Below are 14,856 nucleotides of genomic sequence, written 5' to 3'. Positions count from 1 at the left end.
TTGGTTTCTTCATTTTATTATTTTTTAAATTTTAAAGTTTTGGCTGTGCCACGTGGCATGGGGGATCTTAGTTCCCCAACCAGGGATAGAAGCCGCACCCCCTGCAATGGAAGCACAGAGTCTTAACCACTGGACTGCCAGGGAAGTCCCTGTCTCTTCATTTTAAATACTTCTTTCAAATGTTGGCCAATCCTTGTTTATGTGCTCATACTTAAAAGGAGCATGCCAAAAGCTGTCCTTAAACCCTGTGCCAATAAGGAGGCAGGGACCTTGTCAACTATAGTCTAAGCTGTAGAATAATTACAGAACCATCTGTATTTTTAGTTTTTCTTATTTGAGTTAGATTTCTTGCTGGGACAGTTTATGGCTGACAGTAGTGTTTCTGAGGAACAGTGTGAATGGGGAAAAGATATGGAGTTTAACTATATACTTCCTAAACTTTACACCTTATCATCCTGTTTGTAGCCCTATCTTTGCGTTAACTTTCAGAGGTACTAGAGTCAAGTCTTTTGGAATTTCTGTGTTGTAAAGTGGCTTTTACCTGAACTTTGCCTTTACTGGCTTAGAATCCTGGGTCTGCTAAGTCAGGTACCACTTGTCCATTTCAAATTCTAAAAAATTCTTTTTCTGTCCTTTCCTCTTCTCTGTCCTTGTGGGTTTACGCTTTTTCTTTCTTTTTTAAAAAATTTATTTATTTTATTTATTTATTTTTGGCTGTGTTGGGTCTTCGTTGCTATGCACGGGCTTTCTCTAGTTGTGGTGAGCGGAGGGCTACTCTTCGTTGCGGTGTGCAGGCTTCTCATTGCGGTGGCTTCTCTTGTTGCAGAGCACGGGCTCTAGGCACGCAGACCTCAGTAGTTGTGGCTCGCGGGCTCTAGAGTGCAGGCTCAGTAGTTGTGGCGCACGGACTTAGTTGCTTCACGGCATGTGGGATCTTCCCGGACCAGGGCTGGAATCCGTGTCCCCTGCGCTGGCAGGCGGATTCTTAACCACTGCGCCACCAGGGAAGCCCCTGTGGGTTTATGCTTTTTAAAAATTCCCTATACTGTCTTTTTAGTAGGGTACAAAACTAAACGTTTAACCCACTATCCTTCTAAAGGGAAAGAACCCTTTTGTTTACATAACTCTGCCACATTTAGCCAATTCTCACTTTTGTACATTTGCATTTTTTCTAATTTTCAGTTATGGTAAATAATACGTGAAAATCTTTATCCAGGCATCTGTTCATTCTTTGGGATTAATTTTATCAGTGAAATTACTAGGTCAAACAATGTATATATTTAAAATTTTGAGAAATCCTGTCAAGAAGCCTTCCAGAAAAGTTGTATAAGAATGCTTGTTCTAATGTATGGACACCAAGGGGGGAAAGCAGGGAGGGGGGTGGGGGTAGGGGGTGGGGTGGTGGTGGTGGGATGAACTGGGAGACTGGGATTGACATATATACACTAATACGTATAAAAGAGATAACTAATAAGAACCTGCTGTATAAAAATAAATAAATAAAATTTAAAAATGGAAAAATAATTTATGTATATATAAACTGAAAGGATGGGTAATACTAATTATCAGTTTTATTGGTAAATAGCAATGAATAAAATGATATCACCAACAAAAAAAAAAGGAATGCTTGTTCTGTTCTATGTAACAATGTACATGCTCTTACCTTTAAAGGGGAATATCAATTTTTAAGCATTATCAGTCTAAGACATAAAAGTAATCTGTTGTCTTCATTTGTATTTCTTTACTATAGAATTAATTTCCATGTTTATGAACATTTGAACTTTTTTGGAGATCAATATGATTTAAATGGAATGACAAACTTTTCAAATGAATCTCATAAGAAAATTGACAGAATAATTTTGGCTAAAACACTCTATCTCAAAGAAGTTTCAGTACACTCTGGCTAGGGGTATTCATTTAGTCTCCTTTTAATAGCACAAGATTTAAAAATTCTCATTTTCAGTTATCTGTAAATCCTTCTGCAATGCTATGTTTTCTTCAGTTTTGGTGAAGCATACATTTGGATCCCAAGGGATAGGAAATTCATGTGGAGCAAGAGGTAAGGTGGAACTCTCATGAAGTGATTAAAAACTTGGATTTTTAAAATAAAAATGGCCATAAAATGAAAAGAAAAACTTGAAGTTAAAGAACCAGTTAACCTTGACAATGAAGATATACAGAGAACATCAATAATTCTCGATGAAATGTGATTTAGGAGAAAGCCAGGAGCTTGAACAAATATTTCTCTATCGATGAACTTGAAAATTTACAGTAATATAAATAATGTCAAGAGCCAACAATCCAATGTTAATCAAACTATGAACTGGTGCATACCCTCTTACAAAAGTTACTGCTGAAGAAACACATTTTTCTAGTAAATTTCTTATTACAGTCTAAACTTTAAAAATCAGAATTGAAAGAATCTTGAAATACATGTTCCAAAGGTACTTGGTGGTTTGCCTTTTAATTTTCTTTAATGATGCTTTTAACAAGCAGATATTTTGAATTTTACAGAAGTCTTAAAAAAAAACACAGTTAGCGATTTGTGTAGCCAAAGAAATCTTGCCTACCCCAAGGACACAAAGACGCGTAAAAACATTTAAAAAATTCACCTATTTGTACAACTGGCTCTGTTCTCTTAGTGAAGCTTATGTATATACTACTCCATTGGGCATTTTGTATTGCTGTACTTTCAAAGTCATTGAAATCTGAATTTTTAACTTTTCCCCAACATACAATATTATGAACACCATGAACAGAGTGTTGTGTCTTCACTTTCTTATAATCTCTCACAGTTATCTAATAGAGTGTCTTGATTATGGTAAGTACCTATGTATCTTGTGGAGAAAATATAAGTAAGGAGTTGAAGGTTATAAAAATTTAGAACCCGGGATATGTTGAACATTAAGATAGGAGAAGCTTTTTAAACAAGACTGCTAAATAATTTAAAGGTTGCTTTCAAAAGCTTTTCACGTTTTCTTAAATTTACTGAATTTCACTTTGGGAAAATATATCAAAAAAAATTTTTTTTTTTTTTAAAGTATTCTGAAGGAACTGACAAAAAGAAAAAAAACCTCAGTGGTTTCACCCAGAATTCATTATCTGAAAGAAAACTGCTACCATAAATTCATTATAATGAATTCATTTTGTGGCACAGCAACAAAACTGAATGTATTATCTGAGAGTCCAAGTAAAAGGCTATGCAATAGCCAAAATCTCAGCTGTTCTTCAAAAAGGTATTTGCACCTGGACAAATCTTAAAACTCATATTGTTAAATTCTTCTTTTACCAGCTCACCCTCTTTCATCTTCACTCTCACTGAATAGCAAGTGACTATAGCCCCTATCTTCCTTCTCTTAGCAATAAATCTCACCATTATTCATTTAGTTAGTAACCTTTCTTTTTTTTTTTTTTTTTTTTTTTTTTTTTTTCAAAATTAAAATATACGTTTTATTCATTTTTATATACCGAAATATATAGCATCTAAATAGATAAAGTAAAAATTGCAGGAAATAAAAGGATAAACTAATTGAAACAAAATAGTAAGGGGAGACTTTAACACACTTTTCTTAGTCACTAGTGACTTCCATAGACTAATATAAGTAAATAAACAGAAACACACACACACACACACACACACAAACCACTGGATCTCATATAATTAATAGCAATTTCTTTTTAAATGTCCATATATTTTTCAAAACTTGGGTAACAGATAAAACCTCAGCAAATTCTAAAAAAAATAAAAGGTACAGATTTTCTGACCATAATTCAATAACAGTAAAATTGAATAGCCAAGGAGAACAATAAAAATAAAAAGCTCTCTGTGGGATTTCCCCGGCGGTCCAGTGGTTAAGAATGTGCGCTTCCACTGCCAAAAGTAACCTTTCTTTTTTAAAGTGTCTTGTTCATTTTATTTTGTTCAATATTACTTGGATTCATCATGTATCTTTAACATATTATTTCATTATTTCTTTATACTTTTATACAGTTTGTAGCAGGTGCAGAAGAAATGTAATTTATTTTATATACACTGTACAGTACTGCTTACTGCACAAAAATATAACCACTAATGAATCTTTAATTATTAAATACTAAGAAATACATGACATTGTTGTATGGATACAGGAAAAGTGTTTTACTGATATCTGGAAGAGTTGGTTAGAGTTATTAGATGGTTAGGAATGTCTTACTACTTTTACCATCTAAATAACGCAATTTTAATATATGTAAATCAAATCATCATATTGTATGCCTTAAACTTATACAGTGAGAGATATCAATTATTTTTCAATAAAACTGGAAAAAAAAATGCAATTTTGACCTTGAAAATTCAGTAACACATTTTCAGGTACAGATTACATTTGGATAATGAAGGAAATTTATAATTTAATTATTATTTTAAATCATTTTATACATCTGTTAGTAATGGTTTTGAAATGAAACAGGAATACCATCAGTTTTAACTATGAATATATGTACCACACACACACAAACACACACACACCCTTACCCATACCTGAAGTCCCAGGAGTTCATCAATTGAAGTCTCTGGTTCACTAGGGTTGCTATCTGTTTGCTTAGGTACTTGAGCAATATTGTTGTCACTGTAATACAGAAAGGAAAATTTTTAGCATAGTTCTCAATTAGGCAAAAACAATTACGTATTTTAAACACAAACAGCTTACCTAGTCAAAAATTTATTAATGTTTTCTGCAAGCTTTTCTTGAAGAGATTTGTTGCTTAATATTTTTTCTCGAGCATTTTCAATAACCATTTGCTGGAAAACAAAGTCAATATTAGCAAAAGCACAGGATAGAGTATTATGTTATTTATTTAAAAAGAATCAATGGAAGCTGGATAGTTTTAATAAATCTAGGTGGAAACTCAAAAAGTTATGGTGGCTCCCTCGATATTAACACCTGACTAGTATACGTTAACCACTTACAAGTGTTTTCACAGATCCTTCACCAGCTCTTTCTTCACTGACTACAGAATACTGTTCCAAACTCTTTAGCTTTTCATACAAGATTTTTAATAACCTGTCTCTATCCTAGGAAAAATGCCCTATTATACTGCATAATCCAGCAACAATGATGTATTTACAGTTTCGTAAACACACTTCTGTTTCTTACCTGGTGCATTTGCACATGTTATCTATTCTGACTGGACTGTCTGCTACTGTTAAATTTCACTACAGTCTATCCCAAGGCAATTCTACTGCAGTCTTTTTTCTGGCCACGCTGTGTGGCTTCCAAGATCTTAGTTCCCCAATTAGGGATTGAACCCCTACAGTGGAAGCACGGAGTCCTAACCACTGGACTGCCAAGGAACTCCCTCTACTGAAGTCTTATAGAAATACTGTATTTTACACACACAAACACACACATAATCTAAATATACATATATATATATTTGTGTATATATCAATAGTTATAAACTCAGGAATATCTTAAGTTGCAAAGTTTGGGAAGGTCACTTACTTTTTCTACTGCAAATGTATTTGGATCCTGGAAATTCCGTATTGTTGAATGAGGCCCAGACAAAGTGATACTTTTCCTTTGAGATTCACTGAAACACATTTTAAAAGTTTGTCTTTTAACTAGTATGAATAACCAATTCAATGATAATTACATGTAAAGACAAATCTTAAGATCATGGTGGAAAAGATATTTTCTCTATTTGTGGTAGCAACAAAGGGCAGTAGAGTTGAAAAGCATTAATAGACTTGAATTAAGAAATGAATTTGAGGCTTAGCTTTATTACTTATTAGCTATATGGTCTGTAGCAAGGTACCCTCTGACCCACTCTATAATGGGATAAAACCAACTGCCTTATTGGGTTTATGAAAGAATTCAGTAAAAATAAAGTATATGTAAAGACTTTATAAAAAGGTCAAGGTTCTTATAAATGTTAGATACTATTATATTAGTTCTATTGTTTTAGGTGGTTAAGTGAGAAACCTTGCCATAAAGGAGGATGAGGTCAGCCTTGAATGAGAGACAATCAACAGTAAAAATTCCAACAAAAATACCCATGGCATGGCAGTTGAGAAAACAGAAAAAACATTTTAAACTATTATCTCTCTTTTCTGAAATATCCTTCAAACAAAGACACATGGGCTAAATAGGACAGAAAGAAACTTTTCTCAGAGAATGTCCCTGAGAAGAGTTTTTAACCATCGATTTAGAACTTTAAATATGTGTTTGTAGACCTTAAAACATGCAGATATTATATTTGTTTAAAAGAATGCTTATTTCAAAAAATCTGAGCTAACATCAATTTTAGATATACCTTTCTATACCACTATAGAAAAAAGATATTTCTAATGAAACAGTGATTAGGTCAGTGATTACAAAACACAACATGATTTCAGGGTGGATAGAATGTGAAAAAAAAAAAAAGTGTTTTGAAATGGATATAATAGTAAATAGTCTCAACTACTTAATGCAATCTTGTTACCTTATTCACAATGTAAATATCGTGGTGTAATTTTTTTTTTTGGAAGGTTATTGGAAACTTGTCCTTTTAAAAGACATTTACCTTTTGCGTCTACCAGGAGACATTAAACTGGCATGAGTTTTCCTTTCCTGAGGACCAGGAATGATATTTAAAGCCTCTCCAGCTGTATTTCAAGAGAACAAAGCAGTAAGTCAAGGAAACTGAATAGTTTTCTATACTTGAATTAATGAAATAAATAGCACTACAAAGTGATTATTATTTTATATTAAATTCAGTTAGTATACACTGAGTGCCTACTCTGTGCAAGGCACTGTAGAAGATATTAAGATATATAAAACATAGTCTCTTAAGGTTTTATGATAAAATACAAAGTACAGTATACAGAATACTCTCAACAAAAAATATCATGGCAGAACAGAATAATTATAAGAAATATAAACTAAGTGTACTGGGTAAGTGTTTTTACCCAGAGGTGTTAAAGAGGTTGGAGAAAAGATGGAAATAAGGGAGAACATAGTGGATGTCAATATATTTTACCTGTGCAGAAGAGAAAGGAGACTGGTCTAAGAACTGAGAGGTGGCACCTCAGTTCTAACCCCAATTCTGTTATTAACTAGCCTTTTGCCTCTTAATATCATATGTTTATAATAATTTCAAGTATATAAGAAGCAAGAAGTATCAGATGATCTCTAAGTTTATCCCTAGCTCTAAGATTCAGCCAGGAATATGCAGGATTTTCAACAGGTAGAGATGGAAAAACATTCCTCATTCCAGCAGGACAGACTACCATGAACAAAGATAAGAAGGTGGTGAAATATAATGCGTATTCCTTTTAAAATCAATTAACAGGGTCTTTTCTATCAATGAAGAGAACTGAGAACTAGAACAGAGTTCAAGGTTGGACTTCAGCTAGAACAGACATAAGAAGAATCCTAGATTAAAATGTCTCATAGATTTAATAATATGCATATTTAATGGCAGATTTACCTAAAGTCTATTCTACTTCTAGCCTCTTATCTACTTTTTGCTATAATTTTATACCATGAATATAAAGAAAGACATTAGCACATCATCTCATTTATACAGTGTGATTAAAAACAAAATTTAAGAGTGCAAAATGTAAACTTACGGGTCATAGTGTCTTGTGACTGTGAATGGTTGACCACTACAAAATTTGACCTCAAAGGAGCTGAAATCTGGCCAGCTGGCCGAATAACTTGTGTAGCTGTCAAAGGAGAATTAGTAAATTGCCCTGAAAGATATGGTAAAGTCAGCAACTCTGAACTGACAGGAGCTGCTTGAGATGCAAGCCTTCTCTGCCGTTTGATTTCTGCAATTCCACTTCTTGTTCGGGCTGAAACACATGAGCATTTAAAAAAAAATAACTCAATGTCAGAGTAGTTTGGGCATTTTAAGAAGTTTACATGATATGTGTTCTACTACATATTTAACATGGTGGATCTACAGACTGAAAAACAGCCCTTAAAAATATCAACTAAGTTTACGTGATAATTTCAAAAGAAACAAACTAAAATTGAGTACATTCAAACTTTAAAAATCCAAGAATACATTTCTTCTGTAATAATTCACACTGATAACATCTCCACAAACTAGGAAAAAGACTTATGGAATGAGAATTAAAAGATGTGAATACATGAGAGCCAATGAGAAAAATAAGGAATATTTAAAATGCATATTTTTACAATAAATGAAAATATTATTTCCTAATATGATAACAGTACTTAGAAAAGCAGTAGTTTAAACAAAATATAAACTTATTATACATGTATTGTTAACTAAAATGTTCATCTGACAGTAAGTTTGAGTTTAAAGTAATTCTGAACATTATTTATAGTTTAAAGTTGAATACCAACCTCTCTGATTGGCAGCAAACCCTGGGGAACTTTGCATGCTCCTAATAAACAAAAGTAGTTTGACATTAAAAAACTTCTGTTGCCAAATACATTCTGATTTAGTTACAGTCAGACCTGAAGTAAATTATGAGTTAAAAGGCAAGAAATCTCTCTCAGACAAAAAAGATAAGCACTTTTTCTAGGTAACCAAATCTTATTTGCTTTAGGAGAAAAATAGTGGCATATAAACATACACACACACATAATTTTAATAATCAAGTTTCTATCCAATGCAATAAGCATTACAGAGCCTTGACATCCCACTATGAGTACAATTTGACTTGAATTTAGGAACTCAATATATTTAAGAAAGCTATAATATTTTACAATTATCAGTTATCTTTTATAACTATAGAGATGCCTTCCCAGAGAAATTCTGATTTTACATATAACTCCATACATAAATACTTCAGAATCCAAGTTGATTTCAAAGGAGATCCTGCTTTCATCAAATTTATGACTATGACATTACTTCATGGAAGCTCTAAAGAAGGAACAAAGCAAACAGATAAGAAAATTCACAATACAAGCTGATTCTCCTTTTAGTATGAACTGAAGTTACCCATGTATTGATATTTTGTAAACAGTCAGACACTGTGCCATTGTCCTCAAAAATCTGTCAAATAAATCGCTACCAACAAGAGCCACAAAACTTACTGAATTGAATAAGCGCTTTTTTTCTTTTTTTTGCTGCACCCCATGGCATGCAGGACCTTAGTTCCCTGAGCAGGGATTGAACCGACGTCCCCTGCATTGGAAGGCAGAGTCTTAACCACTGGACTGCCGGGGAAGTCCTGAATAAGCAGTTTTAATAGCACACGAACCAATCTTGGAGAACACCTGGCTAAGAGCCTTCTTTTTTTATGTAATACCTTGTCAATAAAATGTTGCAGTAACTTATAAATATTCATAGGTGTTAATTAAACTGTGAATGTCTTTGAGGATGTTTGCAAGGGGAGGAAAGATGAGGGTCAGGAAAGGGGAATAAGAGCAAGACTACTGGGCCTTCCCTGGTAGCGCAGTGGTTAGGAATCTGCCTGCCAATGCAGGGGACACAGGTTCGACCCTTGGTCCAGGAAGATCCCACATGCCACGGAGCAACTAAGCCCGTGCGCCACAATGAAGCCCACACGCCCTAGAGCCCGCACACTGCAACTACTGAGCCAGCGTGCTGCAACTATAGAAGCCCATGCTCCTAGAGCCGGTGCTCCGCAACAAGAGAAGCCACCTCTGGATGGACCTAGAGTCTGTCATACAGAGTGAAGTAAGTCAGAAAGAGAAAAAAAAATACCGTATGCTAACACATATATATGGAATCTAAAACAAAAACCAAAAAAAAGGTTCTGAAGAACCTAGAGGCAGGACAGGAATAAAGACGCAGACGTAGAGAATGGACTTGAGGACACAGGGAGGGGGAATGCTAAGCTGGGACGAAGTGAGAGAGTGGCATGGACATATATACACTACCAAATGTAAAATAGATAGCTAGTGGGAAGCAGCCACATAGCACAGGGAGATCAGGTTGGCGCTTTGTGACCACCTAGAGGGGTGGGATAGGGAGGGTGGGAGGGAGACGCAAGAGGGAGGAGATATGGGGATATATGTATAGCTGATTCACTTTGTTATAAAGCAGAAACTAACACACCATTGTAAAGCAATTATACTCCAATAAAGACGTTAAAAAAAAAAAAAGAGAAGCCACCTCAGTGAGAAGCCCACGCGCCACAACAAAGAGTAGCCCCGGCTTCCCGCAACTAGAGAAAGCCCGTGCGCAGCAACAAAGACCCAAAGCAGCCAAAAAAAAAAAAAAAAAAAAGAGGTAAGACTACCAAATGAGATGTGGTACAGAGTTACACAGAAAGCATTTGGAGCCATTCTAGCAGTTTAAACTGAGGAAAGAAACAAGGCCCCTCCTTAAGTGGGGTATTCACTTGTAGCTGTCGGAGAAGCATAAGAAACTATGGTTTTCATACTAGACTCCAGTTAAATAAGATATATTCTAAAATTGATACTTATTCTAAGGATGGTGAAACTGGCATTCCAAGGCTCTGACATATGTAGAAGGCAGATATTAGTCCCATGTGAAAATTCTAAAAGCAGAAGATTCAGAAGTATTACTATTCAAGTTTGTTTCTTTATAAGGGAAGAACAAAGGAGGCACGGATTCCACATTATCAATTTTCTGCATGTGTAATGAAGATACAACTGTATAAGGGAAGTCACATGGGGCCCATGTTAGGAGATTTGCATTCACCAAGACTGGGACGAGATTTGTATTCAGCCAGAGATCTGCCTCTAAATTGTTATGGGAACCTGGGAGTGCCATTAATTTCCTCATTTCTAAACATTTTATTAAAGTATGCAATTTATTTCAAATTATTCAATCAAAGACAAAGAAATATCAATAACCTATAATTTCAAAATTAGATCAGTATTATATAAATGCACAGTGTGGGTCATAAGATTTATATGTGAAGCGATTCTTACACGCACTTGCATTCCAAAATCATTATGCACATTCTGATAAGCTTATTGTATAAGCTTTTTATTACCTGATCTGAGAAAGTGTATGGTCTAACTTCTTCCACAGAGATGACAAAATTGCTGGGACATCATTTGATGTTTCTAAATCATAAGAGGAAACGTTTCATAATAAATACAGTTGGAGAAAATTCATCATTTAATTTGAACAGACACAGAAAATCAATAAGGAAAACTTATCTCTCAGCTGTTGACATTTTGTTGGGAAATGAGAAATAAACCTATCTTGTAAAAGACCTACAAAGCTACAACGAGGCTGCTTTCTTTGCTCAAGCCATTAAGAATCAGATACAATACGATGGAAGAGGAAACTTGTGAAAACTATGAAGGTTTTTTAGATCAATAATTTTATATTTTCTTTGAAATATAAAAGACAAACTATTTTAAATCTTTCTTCTATTTATCATGTGACATTTGAAAGTAAATTAAAATAATTTGATTTATAAATTAAATTTATAAAATTATACAAACCCCTGTGAGTGTGGAAATTAGTTGTCTACATCCAATGTTTTCATGTGCAAATCACCGTGATTGCTCAGCAACTACTCAGAATTACAGGTAAAATTCCTAAGGACTAATTAGTCTTTTTCAGGATGTGTTCTAAAGCCACAATGATAGGAAATTCATAAGGTATTTAAATTCTTTACTATATACTTATAAAAGCTCAAAGCAGAGAAAGCTACCCAACATAAAAGTGGGATATAAACCTTTGTATTGCAATAACATATTGTTTCTGAGGTCATTTACACATTAAACATTCCTGTAAGATAGTTAAAATAGTTTAGGAAAAGAAAACCTTTAGGCCCTGAACTTCTAGGCTTATTACCCTCTACAGTTTCTAGTTTTGTGATCTTGGAAAAGTTATCTGGCTTCTCTAATCCTCAATTTTCTGATACTTAAGAACAGGTCTAAACAATCGACAACTCTAACTGGATTATTTTAAGGACTGAGATAAAACCTATGAAAGCACATAGCACAATGCTGCAATAGACAGTACAATGTTAAGCTTTTTAAAAAAATGTTATCATTTACACTAATTCTTTACTGCTGAGTCTTTTCTTAACATGTTGTAAACTACAGAAATAACCAATATGAGAGAATAAATCTAACTTTCTCCTTAAGACACGAATTTAGGAAAGTGTTATTTTATACTTACCACTCAATAAAAATGAACTATTTAATTAGATATTTCACAGTAAATTTTACCTCATCATAGTTGACACAAGTTTTCTTATGGCTTTTAAGAAGTATTAATATCCTTTAAAAATTATTTCTAATTAAAAAAATTAGATAAATGCTGTATAAAACTGACAAAAAAATCCCTGAACCTGAATTCTTACCTTTTGCTTTCATAGCTACATATTCATTCAAAATTGTTGTCAAATTTTTTCCAAATAAAGACTGAAAAGAAAAAGATCAAGCATTACCAAAACCAAATAATACTACCAATAATTTCCCACTACAAAATATTTCACCATAAAAGTTAATAAAAGATCTGGATTACAGAGCAGATGATAAAGAAATGGTGAAGAGCAGGTCATCATAGATGGAAACAGTCGCTTGTCAGCGGGTGAATCAAATCTTCTAAGGGTAAAGAACCTTGTCTGTTTGAATAAGATATTGTGACTATGTTTCTTTAGCTAAGATAGTACAATGGCAGGAATGCAGTTTTCAGCTGGAGATAGGGATCCAGTCACACAAATGAGGACCCACTCCTAATCTGCCCTTTCTATCCTGAATGCCACGTGAACTTGCCAAAGAACAAAGTAAAAAAAATTGAGTGTAAGAGATATCCTTCCCAAGGATCAGTACCTTGCTATTTTAACTTCTATCATCTCATAAAGTCATTCCCCACTGCCCCCATTCCTATCAGTAATTAAAGGGCAGGCTTTTATTACCTCAAGTTTGAGGTCATATAATAGAACAGGGAGGAGAGCCAAGGATTTTTAGAGCAGACAGTTCTGGTTTTAAGTTCAACATTTACTGCATGTGTGAAAAATCACCCAGATTTTCTAAGGCTTACTTTCATATATAGAAATGACTTCCTAATGACTTAAGACATATGACTTCTTAATTAATACAATCTTTTGTGGTGAAGATTGATGATAAATGTAACGTATCTAAGACAATGTCTAACACATAGGTGATTACTTCCCTTCCCCCTCCTGAACTTTCATAGCAGATCCCTATTTTATTCTTCTGTGTCATTTAAAAAAATTTTTTAATTTTATATTAGAGTATAGTTGATTAACAATGTTGTGTTAGTTTCAGATGTACAGCAAAATTTTTCAGTTATATATATACATGTATCTATTCTTTTTCAAATTCTTTCCCCATGTAGGTTATTATAGAATATTGAGCAAAGTCGCCTGTGCTATATAGTAGGTCACTGTTGGTTATCTAGTTTAAATATAGCAGAGTGTACATGTCAATCCAAAACTCCCAATCAATCCCTCCTCCTCCCCTCCCCACCCTGGTAACCATAAGTTCGTTCTCTGTGAGTCTGTTTCTGTTTTGTAAAAAAGTTCATTTATATCATTTTTTAAAAGATTCCGCATGTAAGTGATATATTTGTCTTTCTCCGTCTGACTTACTTCACTTAGTACGATAATCTCCAGGTCCATCCATGTTGCTGCAAATGGCATTATTTCATTCGTTTTAATGGCTAACATTCCATAGTATATATGTACCACATCTTCTTTATCCATGCATCTGCTGATGGACATTTAGGTTGCTTCCATGCCTTGCCTATTGTAAAAAGCGTTGAAATGAACATTGGAGTGCATGTATCCTTCCGAACCACGTTTTTCTCCAGATACATGTCCAGGAGTGGGATTGCTGGATCATATGGTAGCTGTTTTTAGTTTTTTAAGGAACCTCCATACTGTTCTCCATAGTGGCTGTACAAATTTACCTTCCCACCAACAGTGTAGGAGGGTTCCCTTTTCTTCACACTCTCTCCAGCATTCATTTGTAGACTTTCTGACGATGGCCATTCTGACTGGTGTGAAGTGATATCTCATTATAGTTTTGATTTGCATTTCTCTAATAATCAGCGATGCTGAGCATCTTTTCATGTGCCTCTTAGCAATCTGTATGTCTTCTTTGGAGAAATGTCTATTTAGGGCTTCTGCCCATCTTTTGATTGCATCGTTCATTCTTTTGATATTGAGCTGCATGAGCTGTTTGTAAATTTTGGAGATTAATCCCTTGTCGGTCGCATCATTTGCAAATATTTTCTCCCATTCTGTGGACTGTCTTTTCATTTTCTTTATGGTTCTCTTTGCTGTGCAAAACCTTTTGAGTTTAACTAGGTCCCATTTGTCTATTACTGTTTTTATTTCCATAACTCTAGGAGATGGGTCCAAAATAACATTGTTGCAATTTATATCAAAGAGTGTTCTGCCTATGTTTTCCTCTAGGAGTTTTATAGTATCCCGCCTTACATTTAGGTCTTTAATCCATTTTGAGTTTATTTTTTTGTATGTATTTGTATTAGAGAGTGTGCTAATTTCATTCTTTTACATGTAGCTGTCCAGTTTTCCCAGCACCACTTATTGAAGAGACTGTCTTTCCTCCATTGTATAATCTTGCCTCCTCTGTCGTAAATTAATAGACCATAAATGTGTGGGTTTATTTCTGGGCTTTCTATCCTGTTCCACTGATCTGTATTTCTGTATTTGTGCCAGTACCATACTGCTTTGATGACTATAGCTTTGTAATATAGTTTAAAGTCAGGAAGCCTGATTCCTCCAGCTCCGGTTTTCTTTCTCAAGATTGCTTTGGCTATTTGGGGTCTTTTGTGTCTCCATACAAATTAAAACATTTTTTGTTCTAGTCCTGTGAAAAATGCCATTGGTAATTTGATAGGGATTGAACTGAATCTGTAGATTGCCTTGGGTAGTACAGTCATTTTGACAATACTCATTCTTCCAATCCA

At 34.3% G+C, this 14,856-nt stretch overlaps 1 protein-coding gene across 6 annotated transcripts in view; it reads right to left on the bottom strand.

The window, feature by feature from the left end:
• Nucleotides 1-14,856, bottom strand: part of NPAT (nuclear protein, coactivator of histone transcription) — a 55,025-nt gene that overhangs the window by 15,520 nt on the left and 24,649 nt on the right. For 2 of the 6 annotated variants that reach the window (XM_082343441.1, XM_082343443.1), the window contains exons 3-10: nucleotides 12,257-12,317; nucleotides 10,928-11,000; nucleotides 8,337-8,377; nucleotides 7,592-7,816; nucleotides 6,544-6,625; nucleotides 5,484-5,571; nucleotides 4,689-4,780; nucleotides 4,520-4,607 (exon numbers count right to left, since the gene is read on the bottom strand). In XM_082343441.1, the coding sequence (XP_082199567.1) occupies nucleotides 4,520-4,607; nucleotides 4,689-4,780; nucleotides 5,484-5,571; nucleotides 6,544-6,625; nucleotides 7,592-7,816; nucleotides 8,337-8,377; nucleotides 10,928-11,000; nucleotides 12,257-12,317 (750 nt within the window). The other 4 variants (XM_082343444.1, XM_082343445.1, XM_082343442.1 and 1 more) reach the window with 4 other exon arrangements.

Source organism: Balaenoptera borealis, assembly GCF_965194805.1.
Source record: "Balaenoptera borealis genome assembly, chromosome: 11".
NCBI lineage: Eukaryota > Metazoa > Chordata > Mammalia > Artiodactyla > Balaenopteridae > Balaenoptera > Balaenoptera borealis.
Note: the sequence above shows the minus strand (reverse complement) of the source record. Positions and strands in the feature narration are given on the sequence as shown.